Raw genomic sequence first — 16,326 nt, forward strand, 5'->3', positions numbered from 1 at the left:
CACTGGGGTGGGGAGCTGGGAGATCCAGCTCTACCTTGGATTCTGTGACCAAAAAAAATTGCTTCGCTTCTTCAGGACAGGCTGAGAAACATATCTTTGGATGGCTCTTTGGGATATCTGTTTGACGCCTGCTTCAGCAAGCTTTGTCTAAAGAGGTGAGGCGGGTTTTTCTGTGCAAGGCCTGTTCCAGTAGGCACAGATTCTGCACTGCGCTTTCTTGGGGTGCAAGTATAATGTGCCATTATTGACAAGGAAAATAGTGGCACCCATGTACTTTCCCCTTTTGAATATTTAAATCCCTCTATAGCCTCCCCTGCATTTCCAAATAGAGATATTTATTGTCTGCTTCCCTGACCAGATCTACCTTTTGGAGAGCAGTACCCCTGAGTGAAGGCCTTACCTTGTCTATCTGCTCAGTCCTCCCATCTACCCAGCTACAGACCATTAGTTTGGATGTGGTCTAGCTGTAATATGGCAAATGACCTGTTGCCAGGCTGGAACTGAGCAGGAAGCCACAATGGGCACATTAAAAGTGAGATGCTAATTTCAGATGGCGCAATAAAATGTGGAGACATGAAATTATAGTTTATGTGGAGCCCCAGAGCTTCATTTATGCTTTGAGTTGTTCTAGCAGCTATGGCCTGGTGCCCAATGGTAATGTCTGGGTGAGGGCTGAGCAAAAAGCATGCCTGTCCCATGAGTAAGTAACTTCTCTGGAACCAGGAGCAGGGAGTGGTTGCACTGCCTGACCTGATAGATCTTTTTCACGTGTTGAGGTGTTCATTACAGGTCCTATCCAAAGTCTGCTCACTGTGGTCCATAAAGCATGTTGCTGCGGTGGCACGATCCTGGGAGGAGGCAGCGTTTGGACCAGTCAGCAGCATCTGACTGCGGAAGGGGCTGGAGAAGCCCAGGCAGACCTGGGAACAAAGGAGCTGTTGCTCTGAGCTGCGTGATGAAACTTTTCTCTGTGGAAGCCAGACAATCTCCCCATTTATTTGCAAGTGGCATTCGGTCACAGTTTTTTGGCAACATATGGAAACTGTTTAAATTAGCCATATGACCCATACGTGAAACAGATGCATATTCTTGAGCAGGCTTTTGTCATTGATGTTTGAGCGACTGAAGGGTACAGCTGGCTCACTTGGGAAGTGGGGAGCATGTCCTCACCCAGATGAAGGTAAGTGCTTGAAGTGAAACAGAGAACCAGAATGTTAAAGGATGTGTGTCGATAAAGACCAACTTCTCACGGGCACCTACTGCATAAATAAGATGAATGGATGTAATGACACTTAACCCTTCACTGCGTTCCTGATTGCTCACTGCTGGTGCAGGATCAGTTGTGTCAACAGGAGACTGTAGGTCTGTGACTCTCTTGGTAGTGTCTTTCACTTGTATGCTAGTATATCAATACACTAGTTTAAAGCTCTGAGGTCTGATCAGGGCACAATTCTACACCTTTCTGAGCAATCTTAGTAAATAGAGAGTAATGAGATCTTGTTGAAGAAAGCAGAACATTGTGACTGCTGTGGCTTTTGGGTGTGAATCTTGAGAGCAATTTTGTATGGGGAGAAGTTGCACCCAAAACTGATGCCTCTGTAACTGGAGCTGTGACAGCCTCTGAACTTTAAATCCTTGTGGAGCTCTGTACACTGGGAGGATTGTGTTGCTACACACACCTCACTGTGGTGTGTATGGCTGGGACAATAAAAAATGGCCTTGAATATTGAGAGCGTTGACTTTATATGTGCCAACTGGGATGGGATAGACCAAGGTGGGAGTTGCTGAGACTGCAGTGATGGTTGCTGTGGATGTTTGGGTGGCTGAGTTTAGCTGATGTGGGACAGCAACACTGAAAGACAAGAACGGAGAGTTTATGGCAGTGGGGTTCAGGAAAGGGTGAGGAAGCAGTGAAAGCAGAGTGCTGGGAGCACTGCTGATAGGGCTGACTGGAAAGGAAGAGGTTTTGGGACATCAGAAGGAACCACCCGAAGGAAGGCCATGGCAGGATGCGAATCTGTCCTACGAGGGCAGCACTGTGACTTTGTGTGCCGCACAGGGATGTCTGCACAGTGCAGTATTCGTAGATGGGTGTGCTGCTGACAGTCTTGTAATGCTCGCCATCACAAGGCAGAGTTGAAGAGCATCTGCTGGGGCGGGCTGGCTGGCTGGATCCTCTGCCATGCGTCTCTAAAGGTGCAAATCCAGAGAGGTATTTGAACAGGCTGCTGACAAGGCTTACGAGCTGCAGAAGGAGAAGCAGGAGATCCTGTTTACTCTATACAAATGATGAGAAAAGGCGATCACTGTTTTTTCAGGCTTTCTTGTAGGAGTTTAAAACAGACAGGGAATGACCAGAGGGGTATGGGGTGGTTTAGGGGGCTCTAGTTGTCTCCCTGAGCCAAGTGTCCTTGCAGCAGCCTGTGCTCTGGGCCACGTCGCGCTGAGCTACCAGCACAGTTCCCATCTGGGGCATCACTGTATCCTGCAGGATTGTCCCCTTCTGGGAAAGCCACCTCTTTGGATTACATGGTACTAGAGGTCAGGTTTCTGTGACCAAGGCGAGTTGCTTAGCAAATGCCTGTTTCTGGGCAAGTTGGTGGTATGGGGAGTTTCCCTGAGGTGCATAGTGCAGGCGCGAGTGCCCCTTCTCAGACACCGATGGGCTGAGCCCTTCCCCAGGCTTGTGGGCACCACCAGCTGCCCCATGAGCACAGGCAGCCCCTGTGCAGAGGGGATTCCCTTTGCTGTAGCATCAAAGGCTTCAAATGTAAAACCAATATGTTTTCCAGACTTAACAGGTGAACAAAACAGCTGTTTGTGATGACAAATACTGATATTTTGGCTTATGGACAACCTGGATGAAACATCTCTTGGGATGTGTTTTGACCTCTCCTTTTTTTGTTTTGTTCATATGTTTCTTTGAACCGTTTTTGCCTGTGGTGAGACTTACCCGGAAGCATCCTTGTCACAGGCGTTACTCTAGTAATGTTTTGCGTACTGCAGGGGGTGGAGCACTTCATTTTGCAAGGTTATTTTTAACTCCTAAATACTTGTGGCGAGGCCAGTCCAGGATGGTGGCTGGATTCTTCACAAGGAAGGGCTGCGCTCCGCTGCCAGGGTGAGCCATTTCCACTCCTCCTGCTTGGGGTGCCGCTGTAATTTTCCATGCGTAGTATCTCCCTCCGGGGAATGTTTGTAAAGTTTGATTTTTAGAGGGAAGAGGGAGGAAAGGAGATAAAAATCTACTGGTCTCCTTTTGTTGTATGTTTGGTTTTGTTTGTTTGTTGGGAGGGGAAAAATACTTTTTTGTATTTTGCCCCTTATTAACACAACATAAATGTCATGTTTTAGACTGCATCAGAGCTCAGCATGTGCCTGGGACAGTGCTGGTGCCAACCTGCTTCCTCCTTGGTTTCTCTCCTAAACTGGTGTTGCCTACTGCTTTTGCTGTGTTGTGCTACGAGACACACTCACCTGTTTCCTTTGCTATCGCCTCTTGCTTTTCCTTGATGCTCTGATTTTGCAGCTTGTGAGGGTCCCAGTCCTGTGAGGTGCTGAGCCTTTCATTCCCTGGAGTGAGCACGGTGGTCTGTGAAGGTCCTTGCTGGTTTGCAGAGCAGGAATGTGGCATTTGCCCAGTTCCTGAGATCTCGTGCAAGGATGGGTTGTTTTTTTTGTTTTTTTTTTTTTGGTCTCTTCTGCTGGGACACCTATGCCTGGCTTAGGGCACAAACCCCGCTATAGTCTGGGGGTGCCTTTGGTTACATCCCATGCCCCCACCATGCCATTCAGTGCCGCAGCCACTCTGGCTGCTAATCTCATTCTGATCTCTTCATTGTTGTGTTTTTGGCAACCCAAATTCCCCACTCAGGCCTGAGAATTTAACATCAGCACATTTGCATGACTGATCGGATTTGTCTCGCTTCTATGACGACATTGTTTCTATGGAAAATTAATGGATTCTCACGTTGTATTTTTAATGGCTGAAACCACCCCCCTGCCACCCTCCCATCCCCGAGCTCTCGGAGGGGAAGTCTGTAAACAGCTCAAATTAGCTATCCTCCGTAAATAGCTCCCATTTCTTTCCTGCCTGCTGTCCATTTCTTTTCTCTCTTCCAACAGTGCTGCAACACTCCTCTCCTGGTGTTGGTGGATAAAGAACAATGAGTAAAATGAGCCTATGTTTGCTTTCCTTGTCTGGCCCTTGAATAGATGTGATCTATCATGAACTACCCCCTTTCATCCAGGACCATGTGGTTTTAAATTGTCAGCCTGCCTTAAAGTTTGCTCCAAGCAGGCCTGGGTTGCTACCTTCCTTTTTTGAGGATGCAGCTCAGTTAATGGCTCCGCTTCTGTTCATTTTTGCCACGAGCCAATTTCTTCTGCGGGTGGGCAGGTGGCAGTGAATTTCCTGCCTGTCTGTTTGGGGTCACCTGTGCCCCTGCTGCAGTGCTTGGGGTGAGAACACTGAAGTTTTGACACCTAGTGTGTCAGGCCACCTGAAGGAAGAACATCCCTCCCCAAATGATGCAATTAAATAAGCTGTAACGGTTCACTTTGCATTGTGGGCATGGCTGGTGAAATGTCCTCGGTGGGGGGACAGTGCTTAGCCATGGAACTGTTCCAAATGAAGTTTAGGGTTAGAGCAGTTTTAGTCTTAAATTTTCTTCTGCCATCTCTAAGGTTGCTATTCCTCAACCTAATTTTGTGGAATAAATCCAGGGCAAGTCCCATGGTATGGGAATTACCTGAGGAGAAGGTCTGACCTGGATTGTCTCTTCTCAGAAGACTGAAGCGGGTGGCCAGAAGGCTCAGAAAGGCTCTCTTGTGGGACAGCTGCTGAGGGGGGTGCAATGTTTTAGGTCAAGGTCTCCTAACCCGTGGTACCAAGAAAGTAGTGTTGAACAAGGACCTGAATACCTGAGACAGAAACTGCTGGCAGCCAGTCCCCGTGCCTGTCCTTGAGGTGATGCTGGGGTGAGCGGGTGATCCCTAACCACCCCCAGCCTTAAATGGTTGATTGCTGAAAATCAAGGCCTGTGTTCCCCACAAGGCAGAGGGGAAGGTCCTTTGAAAAGAGCTTATTCCATTGCCGCACTGCTGGGCTGCACTCGGTTGTCCTTATTTTCCTGCCTACCCCAGACTTGGCTTGTGCACTGGGGTGTGCTTGCTGCTAAAGATCTTGCTTTCAGCCCCACAAGCCCAAGGTGAGGTGGTGTCTCTCGCTGAGGACAGGTGGAGTTACTGGGGAGCTCAACTGAGCTTTGTGTTCCTACCTTCTGGTTTTAGGTCCAGATATCTGGAGTACAAGACCAGCCTGGTACCTCAGCCAGGACGTCGTGTTTGCAAGCGAAATAGGCTTTGCGTTAGTGCTTTGGTAATTAAGATGCACTGCTATAAATGGCAGGCAGGAAACTATGGGGATCTGATTGCTTGGTTACTTAGGACAAAAATGTTGCCAATTTTTAGGCAAAAATGCTGAAGGTATGGAGATAAGGTGGTTGCTTTGAATTCTTGTGGTGGGGGAAGAGAAGGGGGCAGGAGAGAATCCGCTGTGTGCTGGCAGAGGTGGGGCTGAAGCAATCGGCTGTGCAAAGTGTTACTTTTCTGGATGAGATTGTTGCTTGGGGCTTTGGATTATATTAGCGTGGAAAAAATGCCTCCAAGTGAAGGGCCGCAAATCATAGCTGGGCCAATAGGGAGGGAAAGAGGACTATAAAACAGGAAATCAATTTAATACTCAGTGGGTGTTTGCAGCGTGCTCATCCTTCCTTCAAATTGCCAAAGGAAAGATTAATTAAAGTTATATTGAGCAGCAAAAATGATGGAGGGTGTGAGATGGGGCTTGCATGGCACAGCTTTCTCCATAATTAATTGACAAAGGCATTCTTGTATTTCATTACCCAGAACCTTGCCATCTCCTGCTCTTAAAGGGCACCTGAAGCAATGCTGGATTTCCAAGCCAGCATTCCTGCCTTGCAGGTTGAGCTAACGAGGATCACTTCATAGGCACTTGGGAAAGGTGCTACCTCTGTCAAGTAGTGCCACTGTGCTATTTATGGGTCCTATCATTTAGGATCAGACCATGAAACACTTTCATCTGCTTGTGGTTTTGTTTCCTGGTTCCCACCTCTGCTAAGGCTGAGAGCTGTATGCACTGCAAGGTGGAGGTGTTGGCAGGGGATGGAGATAGCTGGTGGCTAGGTCTCTTGTCTTTGTCTGCTGCCTTTATTTAGTCAGAATAACTTTTGAGCAGGGTGTGACAAAACCTATAGGAGGCCGGGGCTTGTCTGGACGACTTGCTAACTGTCAAACAGGGAGAGAATTGTATGTGGCTCCCCTTTCCCTGCATCATGATCCAGCTGCCATCTGTGTCACTTCTGTACTTTTCATGAAAAGCTGCTCCTGATCAGTGCTGTCTTTGTGAGAGGCTTTTCCTGCTTGCAGCAGCTGCTTTTTGGGGCTGTTGTGTATTACTTTCCCTCTGCCTCTCTGGGGCAGGCTTTGGAGACACCAGGGCTTTGCCTTTGTGATGGAGTTTCAGAAGCCGACTCCTCTAAGCTGAGATGCAGCTCAACCTGCCAGGTTCTACCTGTCTGTGACTAGAGCATTTCCTCCCGAATTTTCCCTTGAAGATCTTCACTTGGTTTGATGCCAGAGCTTCCCTTAAATCTGGCTGAATATGAAGCTTTCTGCTCTTGTCATTCTGAAAAGGAGCTGCGGCAGTCCTCTCTAAGGGTCTTTAAACACTTTGCGGTGCAAGAGGGAGTTTCTACATACCATGCTGTTATAAGGGGAAAGCTCTGCTGTCTGCCCAGCGGTCCAAGGTCTGGCAATCCTGTAAGTTTGTTTGCTCTGTTGATTTCCATAATAAATTACTGAATATGCTCACTAGTGCAGGGCTGGGAGATGTAGAGCAGGCTGAAGCTTTGGATTAATTGGATGCAGCAGCTCCAGTCTTTATTGGCAATATGAGCACCATGGCCATGCCCGACTTCTGTTTGTTGTGCATTATTGCTGTGATGGCTGATAGCACCTGGCTGTGGAATACTGTAGAAAGGAACTTTTTTGCTTAAAAATTATGTGTATGTATAATGGTCTCTTGATGCAAGGCCAGCATTAGATGTTCGTAAAATCAATTGTAATTGATTGGGCCAAGAAAAGGAGAAAGTGGTCGCAGCTTAGTGCAGATGCTGGGTTTGGCACTTCTTAAACCAGCTAGGACAGAAGAAACAATGGTTGAGTTGGTTAAATTACATGAAGTTGGCAAATCAAGGGTTTGTTTTCTGTTTTGTTTTGTTTTTGGCGAGGACATCTTGCCAGGCTGTTGGCTTAAAGAGAAGATACCAGGTCTGTTCTGAGTCACCATTGGCTTTTCCTCTACATGGCTCTGAACTTTGTGTAACTGGGAGAACAAACAGACTTATGAACGCTAGCCCTGTTTAAAAGCAATTTCTCTGCACTCTCTTCTACAGGCTAGGAAGGTGTCATCTGCTCAGCTTATGGATGTAGGTAGCTAAAGACACAAAATGTGTGCTTTCTCATCATCCCTGGATGCTCTGAAGAGAGATTGTTGCTTCATAGTCCACTGGCTCAGTGCAGTAAAAGATGTTTTTTTTTTTCTAGCCTACCTTATGTGCAGACTGCTTCCTCAAACACTAAGCAATAGCAAATGGAGAGATGTCCAGGCAAGGATGGGATGGGATGGGGTGGTATCCAGTTGAGAGCTAGACACTAGGGTGGAGGGAAGAAATGCTGCGCTGGCAGAAGTTGCAGAGGAAGAATCTCACTTTGAAGTGGTGGCACAAGGTGGAGGCATGCTGCTTGCACTTGGGAACAAGCTGGATCTGAAAGCCCTTCCTGGCTTGTGAGAAAAGAAGGTGCTGAAATCGAGCCCCCTCCTCAGCAGAGTGGAGCATCCGTGGCCATGGTGGAGTTGGACAGGAGCTGGGAAGGGTACCTGTGTCCCTCAGGCAGCAGGAGGGGGCCAGGGTTGCCTGGGCAGAAGGACAGCCAAGTGAGTTGCAGAGCTTGGTTTCATTTGCATGGGAGTGAGGTCTTCAAGTGAATTTAATTGCCTGTGGGGTGGCTCTGTGCATGTCTGTCTGTGTTGGGGGGTAGAGATCAAACTACATACATTTGTGTGTCCATGATAGCTTCTTCCTAAAGTCTGTTGTCTACCTATATGTAAAATGTGGCCAAGAGGCTCTCTGCAGACTGCGTACAGCTTTCAGGGAGAACAATTCAGAGATGGACAGCCAAAGCCCTATCTCGTATCAGCATTGCCACGGGACATGCACCATCACCTAGAGCAGAAAGCAGAGAGAGCAAAAATGTTATGAAGCTCACACAGCTCAATTTACTTCGCATGGAAACTGGAGGGGCTAAGCCAGTCCCTTGGGTTTTGCACACCACATTACAGGGGAGTAGCATCCTTAACCCTGTAAGGTGGTCTGAAGTATTGGGCAGCAGACATCCCCCTGCAGTGCTTTCTTATGAAGAGGCAGGTGTTTAACCATTTAAGAGCCCGTAGAGGGAGCTGCTTTGCTGCCTGTGGCATGGATTTCCAGCTCTGTGTGTTCACACACGCCCTCCTGCATTGCTCGTCGTACCAGGAATGGGTTCATAGATCACTGGACTGGAGTAACTGCCATGTCGATGTGGAAAAGATGAAGACCTTGATTGAGGAAGCATCCAGCAGCAGGAGAGTTATGAATATTCAAATGAAAAGATCTTTCTCCTAACCTAATTATGGCAGGCACTATAATCCATGCCACTGAATTGTTCAGTTCTTGGTTAAAATAACATGGCATTCAGCCAAGCGAGAGCATGTATCGTTCCTTAAAGCTCATCATTGTGTAGGCTCACATGTATGTTTGCAGCTTTGGACAAACTCAAGCCCAAAGTATTTCTTTGTTCCTGCATCGTCACCTTCCAGGAAAGGAAATTCATTGAATGTGAATCGGAATTTCTGGCCTAATTCGGACTCCTGCAGATAACTTCCCAAGAGAGGGTGCTGTGGGAGCACTACACATGATAATTTAAGCAATTTAGGTTTGTGCAGAAGTCTGAACAGGGATTCAGGCTCTGATTCCCAGGAGGTTTTGACATTTTTGAAATGTTTGTTACCATTTAGAAGTGGACGGTCTTCTTAGACATGCCTCCACAAACTGAGACTCGTTTCTGAGACGAAACATGCTCCCTGGTCCCCTGAAAACTGAATTGCCGAGTCACTATTGCCAGGAAGCCCCGCTGATGCCAGACACCAGCTCTGGCTCCAGACACCCTTGCTGTGTGGAGGGGTTTACTGCCAGAGCCTTCAAGCCAGCTTATCCCCAAAGCTGGCCAGTGGGAAACTTCTGATCATTCCTACTGAGGAGAAACAAACTGATCCAGATGAAAATGTAATGGCTGAATATGGCGGTCTTGATGCTCTTCTTTTCCTCATTACTGCCGCTTGTTTTCTCCTTTGGCTTGAGTGTTTGATGCTCAGGATCTGTCCCTGTTTCCAAAGTGTTGGTCTGGGATATTTTCTCTCTCTTCTTTCACTGGTTTCTGCCTTATTTTGAGGCTTTGCTCTTCCCTCTGACACAGTTGTTACTTTGCCCAAAGGAATGTGTTGAGTTTTTTCTTCAAGGTATAAATCGTTCTTAGCATACTTCAGAATACCATTCTGCTGGTTCCTGTGCCAGCAAGTGGTTCAGCAACAGCAGCAGACCTGTTTTCCTGCGAAAGAAAGAAATATGGAGGTGCTGGGAACACACTTTGATCTGTTGATTTATTTATTTATTGTTAGACTGCAGAGTGTTAGCTCTAATGAAAGTGTGGCCAGCCCTGAAAATTAAATCTCCCAATGCTCAGACCTGTCAGGTTGGGAAGCATCAGCAAATGCTCAAAAATAACTTGCGTGGTTTTGCCAGTGCATGAATAGTCATATTGTTGTTTGCCAGGAGGTGGCACTCACTATTGCCTACATGTGTCTGCATATGCCCAGCACTCCTTGCCCATAGCTCATGTTGCTAAGGTGGGACATTAGTTTTCCCTTGTATTATTTGGATATGGTACAATCAACTCTAGAACAAGAGGAGCTGGTGCCCTAGGATCTTTCAGTAATGCAGATGATGGAGAGCAGAGATCTGGGTGGGGATAGACATTGTCCCTTACAAATACATGTGTGATTGATCTCATGGGTGGGTTCAGAGCACATCCTTCGATTGCGCTGTGAGCCACAAACAGCCGGTGTGGCTCATCACTTGGGTGACACAGTTGAGCCTGTGTTAGGCAGACACAGGCAGGCTACCTGGGTTGCCTGACAGTGGCATCTGTTGATGCTCACAAAGTTGGAGATGCCAAGGTTAACTGTCCAAATGCTGCTTCCTTGGATATTTTGCACTGGCACGAGTAGTCATGAGGCATCCCAGCTTGGGAAGCCAGCTATCATCTACACACAGAGGTTGTGAACACTAGCGAAAACTGAGTTTGAGTCATGAGTATTGATGAAACAAGTCTGAGGCATCTACTTGGGTTCACGTTGCTATTTGGTTTCCGTGCTCATTGCTGCACTGCACTGTGGGAAACCTGCTGAGCAAGAGTAAAGTCCTTCCAGCAAAAATGTGTTAAAACTATGCTGGAAGAACTGAAATGAATTCTGTCAGCGTGAGCTGTGCCAGCTGGCTGTGAGTTCAGATGAGACCCTCGAGCTGATGACATATACTAACTTAGCGTGGCTCTGGCCCCACAGAAAGAGGGCTCCTTTGGCTCAAGTTAGAGGGCATAGTCCCCAATCTAGGTTCACATCCCGTTCAGCACCAAAAACCTGCCATTTCTTAATAAAAGCTTTGGTCAGTGTCCTGTTTTGGCTAGGACAGAGTTAATTTTCTTCCTAGTAGCTGGTATAGTGCTTATGTTTTGGATTTAGTAGGAAAAGAATGTTGATAACACACTGATGTTTTTAGTTGTTGCTAAGTAGTGTTTATGCTAAGTCAAGGATTTCTCAGCTTCTCGTGCCCAGCCAGCAAGAAGGCTGGAGGGGCACAAGAAGCTGGGAGAGGACACAGCCAGGACAGCTGACCCAAACTGGCCAAAGAGCTATTCCATACCATATGACATCAAGCCCAGTATATAAACTGGGGGGAGTTAACTGGGAGGGTGGATCGTGGCTCGGGAACTAACTGGGCATCGGTCAGCGGGTGGTGAGCAATTGCATTGTGCATCACTGGTGGGTTTTTTTTGTTGTTGTTTGGTTGGTTGGTTTTTTTCCCTTCCTCCCCCTCCTTTTTTGTTATATTCCTTTTCATTACTATTATTATTATTATATTTCATTATTACTATTGTTAGTATTATATTTTACTTTAGTTATTAAACTGTTCTTATCTCAACCCACGAGTTTTACTTTTTTTTTTTTTTTCCCCCTTTCCTCCTCCTCACCCCACTGGGAGGGGGAAGGGGGAAGCGGCTGCGTGGTGCTTAGTTGCTGGCTGGGGTTAAACCACGACAGTCAGTGAAAGAGTCTATATTTGAGGTGGAGTGGGATGGAGGGAGCTTTCCTGGCAGGCAGGGTATGCCTGTTTCCAAGGCCTCTTTTTCTGTGAATCTCTGTCACAGCTGGTCCTGATGGCTGCTACAGGGAAAATTGCAGTGGTCTCCCATAGCATCCAGAGGGTGACTGCTTTGCTGATCCCTGTCATCAGGGTAAATCTATGGCCTATACTGATGCGCTGGTACAGGAATGGGGGCTTCCTGGCAAGGGGTCGTGGCAGGCAAACGGGTGAAAGTTTTGCTGCAGCTTGGTGGCTGGAGATCAGTTCAAACAGAGACATTGGGTGACGTTTCTGAAGTGCGGAGTTATATTCTTCTTCTGCCCGCTCAAGTGGCTCTCATATACTTGTGTAAACTCAGAGCTGACTGCAGTGAGGGTGAAGGATGCCCCTCCCTGGGTATTTGTCTTGAAGTGTTAGAGATCAGCCTGTTTTTAACAAATCACAATATTGCATTTTGTTTTGAGATGTATTTTTTAGGAACAATGTTATTCAGTTTTCTGGCTGAATACTAGAAGCTTTTCTTGGAGATTTTTTTTTTCCTACTTGTGTCTTCAAAAAAAAAATAGAAAGGACAAGAATTTTGTTAAAAGGCCTGGATGAAACACACTTTTAATGGAAAAGGAATATTTTAAACTGTTGTGAACACTTTTGTATTGAGTTCTCATAAGAGACAGCAAAATTATTTTTCTCCCCTGAAATCAGATTGTGCTACTCGGAACTAGGGAAAGGAGCAAATGCAAGCAGGGAATGGGAGAAGGGAATTGCTTGGGGGTAAAAACAGGCTGGAGGTGATTTGCAGGGAAGAGCGATGAAGGTTTTTGAAAGAAGACACTTTGGGCTGTCACATTGCTTTGGAGTGGGAGCCTGCCAGAGCCCCCTCCCAAAGTTACTGTGGAAAATGAGGACTGCGAAGGCATTGGTGGGTTTGGACTCTGTGGTTGTGTGTGAAGCACCCGGAGAAACTGTTCAGCCTGTCCTCTGCCTAGAAGGAGGTGTTCTCCTTCCCAGTGCCATCTGCCATACCTTCCAGGCGTCATGGCACCTCTGTGCTCAGCACGCAACGCAGACACCAGCATGTGGACTGTTTTCCTGGGGGAGAGATGTGCTGAAAATGAAGACAGCTTGCCAGGCTGCTTTCTTCATTTGGGTGCTGGATTTGTTTGTTAAACACAGTCGTCTCTTTCCCTTTGCCCCAACAGACAAATGCTGTCCGGGTGCGTATGCTGGGAGGTGGTGAGGGTAAACGTTCAGGGTGGTTGGTGCAGCTTACTAGTCCAGCATGGAAGCAAACTCTCTCATATTGGCTCCACCAACCTTGATAAGAGCTGCTCTGTTCTTACTATCCAGAGCAAGTAATGCATCTTCTTAAAGAAAAGCTGGCACGCTGTTGCACCGAGTGTTAAGAGTTTGCACCTGGCTGTACACTGCAGAGCTCTCTGCCAAGAGAAATACTGGTTTCCAAGTTTGTTAGCCTGCTGTTTGGAGATTTTAATTTTTTTTGTTTGTTTTTGTTTTCTTCTTTGGAAATCCTCCCACATTAAATTAAAAATGAGACCTTGGTAAAGGAAATCAGAAGGGATGTTTTGAGATGCTTCATTTGCCAGCAGTCTCTGAACTTGTGACCCTTTAAAATAAAGTACTTGGGCTTTCCTGTGGGACGGCTCCCTTGGGGTGGAAGCAAACATCTTTCAGGCTTGCATGCCTTTAGGAAGGAGCCTTTGACAGCACAGGAGAAGTTGCAGCGCAGCATTCTCAGCCGGGACTTCCAGCAAGGAAAGTTGTTCAGCTGGTTCGGGACTGTGATAAATCATGGTTCCCCTGGAGCACGCTGGGACTGCAGAGAGCTGGAAATAAATGCTAGGGAAATTCAGCTTTTGTAGTGGGCCGTCTTTCAGGATGATGTATGGCTTCGTAACAGAAAGAGATTGCTTTGCGAGGGCTGGGAGAAAACTGCTGCCTTCCATTGGGAAGGAAAATGTAACAATTCTGTTGATGTAAATCCATGCTGCAGGCTTGCCCTGAAAGCTGTGCTTTGGCATGGGCTACCTTAGCCTGAGAAACAAACTGTGTGGTACTAATGGAGAAGAGCCACTGGGAGCCCAAGGTGGTGGCAATTAGTTTGGGGCTGAAATGGGACAGTAGAGTAGGGAATGGATATCTAGTTGGCCAGTATAGTAGTGACTTACCAAATGTGGCTGGGGAGGGAATCAGATGGCATGGGATGCCGTTTGCATCTCTGCCCCTTGACAGCTACATTGTCATGAGCAAGTCATTTCTCTGGAACGATAAAATGTCTTGTCTTCAAATTGCAGTCACAGGAGCTTATGTCTCTGCTTTCTTCCACTGGCCTTTCCCAATCAGCTTGGGATGTTTGGCCATGCTGGTAGACTTGTTCGCTGGTGGGGATCTGACAGTATTTTAGGTTCTTCTCTGTTCTGTGTGAGGGCTTGGATTGCCAAGAAGTTGGGGAGAGCCCGAGTTCTGTGTTTGTGTAGCAAACAGAGGCTCTGTCCTGGTTATAATTGATGTCAGTCTGTGTATAGGTTTGTCTGCACTAACTATGGTCTCTTCTGGAGCTGTTGCTGTATTTCTGTACTCTGGGGTTTGGTAGCACTGTTAAGGAGACCCAGCCAAAAAGCCAGAGCCAGCCTCCTTTGAGGCTGTCTCCCATTTCTCTGCTGTGGCCAAGTAACCAGGAGGAGACAGCTTTGTTCTAGGGAAAGGGGGAAGCATCTGCGTCCACCTCCGCTCATGCCAGGGCTTTGCTGCTTGTAGCAGCTCTTGGCTGGGGCAGTTTGTGGTAGCTGGGATGTGCCCAGTAGCAGGCAAAGACTTCTTGCTGTTCCCATGTCCCAGAACAGTGACATCGGCAAATGCTGTTGTACCGACTGAGATGCTGAGATGCAGAATAGAGGAGGCAAGCGCTGCATCAGAACCAGTGCCATGTTGTATCAGAAAATACTCTCTGAGTTAACCTTTCATAATTTAGTTGCCACAGATCTGATGGCAGGTTTCTGATATTCAGGCAAAGGTCCATATTTCATTTGGTCTTGGCAGTGAAAGTGAGATGATCAGTAAAACCCATTGGTTTCTCAGGCCTAACATACTTTGATCAGTGATGTTGCTAGTGTAGCAATGGGATGTTTTTTCCTCCCCAAGTAATGTAAATGTTGTTGACTTAACAAGAGAAGAAAAAATGATTCCATCAAATCTGTTGCTGTTGCAGACAGCGACTCAACATTGCTCCTTGTCTGACTTACTGAGTTCTCTTGAACTGTACCACCGATTAATTTGCTCTATTTTTTTTAAATTTTTTCATCAACGTACGCAGGCTTCTCGTATGAGTTTTAACAGCTCTGTTCGTAACCTGTTTGTTATCTCTGAAAGATCTGTTCTGCTTGGTCAGCTGCTTCATCGCCTGTGTTTATTTTGTTCAAATTCCCAAAATGATAACTTTACACTGCAGCATCAACTCGGTCAGGATACTCCCGGGGTATAATTTTTTTCCACTCAAATGATTTCCAGTCTGTTTCTCTGAGCTGTGAATGTCGAGTTATCAGTTTGTTTACCTTATTTTCATGGCTTCTGGCTGAAACTCAAGGATTTTTACAAAATTAAAAACTCTGCAAACTTAAATCTGGGTAACTGATCCACAAGGGGGCAAATAACTGGCTTTTCTCCACTGAAGTGGAAACAGTAGGCTGGCTCTCAGCTTGGATTTAGAGCAGTGCAGTGTGTCTGAGTGCTAACTGTGTGTATGAGGTCCTGCAGGCTGACAACTGTAGCCTTTAGATGTATGCTGCTGAGCTCGAGTCCTTCACCACTGTCCTCCTGTCTTATGCAAATTGTTGGCCTGGGGATGGTGCGGATGCAACATCTCAGGATCTGAGCTGCAACTTAGCTAACTCCTTCACACTAACAAGGGAAATGCCAGTGATTGTCCTCCTTGTAGGCTTTAATGAAGAGTGAACCCCACCACCTTAGTGCCTGGTTGAGAGCCAGACCTGTAACAATGAGCAACATGAGGAATCCCAGGTAATCAGCTCCTTTTGGTGGATCTGCACAGTGGCTTCATTTAAGTGCTGTCGCCTGGCCTCCACTGATGTCCACTCCGTCTGCACTTTTAAAACTACTGCTGTGTATTACCTTTTTCTGGTCCATGGAGTAATCACCTTTTAGGTGTGATATGGGCCACATAGGAACTGTACTTTCCTTCCAAAATAAAAACTAAACTAATTGTAGTTTGTTTCTCTCCAGCTGCCTTTTGGGGAGATATCGCTTTAGATGAAGATGATCTGAAGCTGTTTCAAATAGACAGAACTGTTGACTTAACAAAGCACTCAGATGGAAACGCAAGACACACTTCAGGTAAGGGCAGCCCTGGGGTGGTGATGCCTTCTTTTCCCTGGTTTTATCCTTAGGGAGGAAGGAGTTCCCTGTCATTCATGAGGCCTGTTCCCACAAGCAGGGAGATGCATGCAGAGCTTATTTATGTGATTGAGGGTGGGATCCAACTCTGAACTTTGTTGAACAAAAAACGAATCGCAATTTGATGCAGCCAATCCTGTCTTGTCCGAGGGAGAAGACTTTCAAATTTACAGCACTGGTCTCTTTCTACAAGGAACTGCCTTTCTGCAAATTTGGAAGGAAATATATTTGAAATAGGGACACTCAGTTTGGCATTAGTTTTGACTCTTATTGTCCTCCCTCCCCTTTTCGTGCAATGTATGATCTTAATGGAATAATGCATTTTTTCAGCTGTCTACCTAGGTAAAACCCACTG

General features: G+C 46.7%; 1 protein-coding gene across 1 annotated transcript in view; it reads left to right on the top strand.

Moving 5' to 3' along the window:
* TLL2 (tolloid like 2) overlaps positions 1-16,326 on the top strand; it is a 99,794-nt gene that overhangs the window by 20,351 nt on the left and 63,117 nt on the right. Inside the window, exon 2 of the mRNA XM_050898751.1 lies at positions 15,801-15,911. Within this exon, the coding sequence (XP_050754708.1) occupies positions 15,801-15,911 (111 nt within the window). The remainder of the gene's footprint in view (positions 1-15,800; positions 15,912-16,326) is intronic.

This window comes from Gymnogyps californianus, chromosome 6, assembly GCF_018139145.2.
Source record: "Gymnogyps californianus isolate 813 chromosome 6, ASM1813914v2, whole genome shotgun sequence".
Taxonomy (NCBI): Eukaryota; Metazoa; Chordata; class Aves; order Accipitriformes; family Cathartidae; genus Gymnogyps; species Gymnogyps californianus.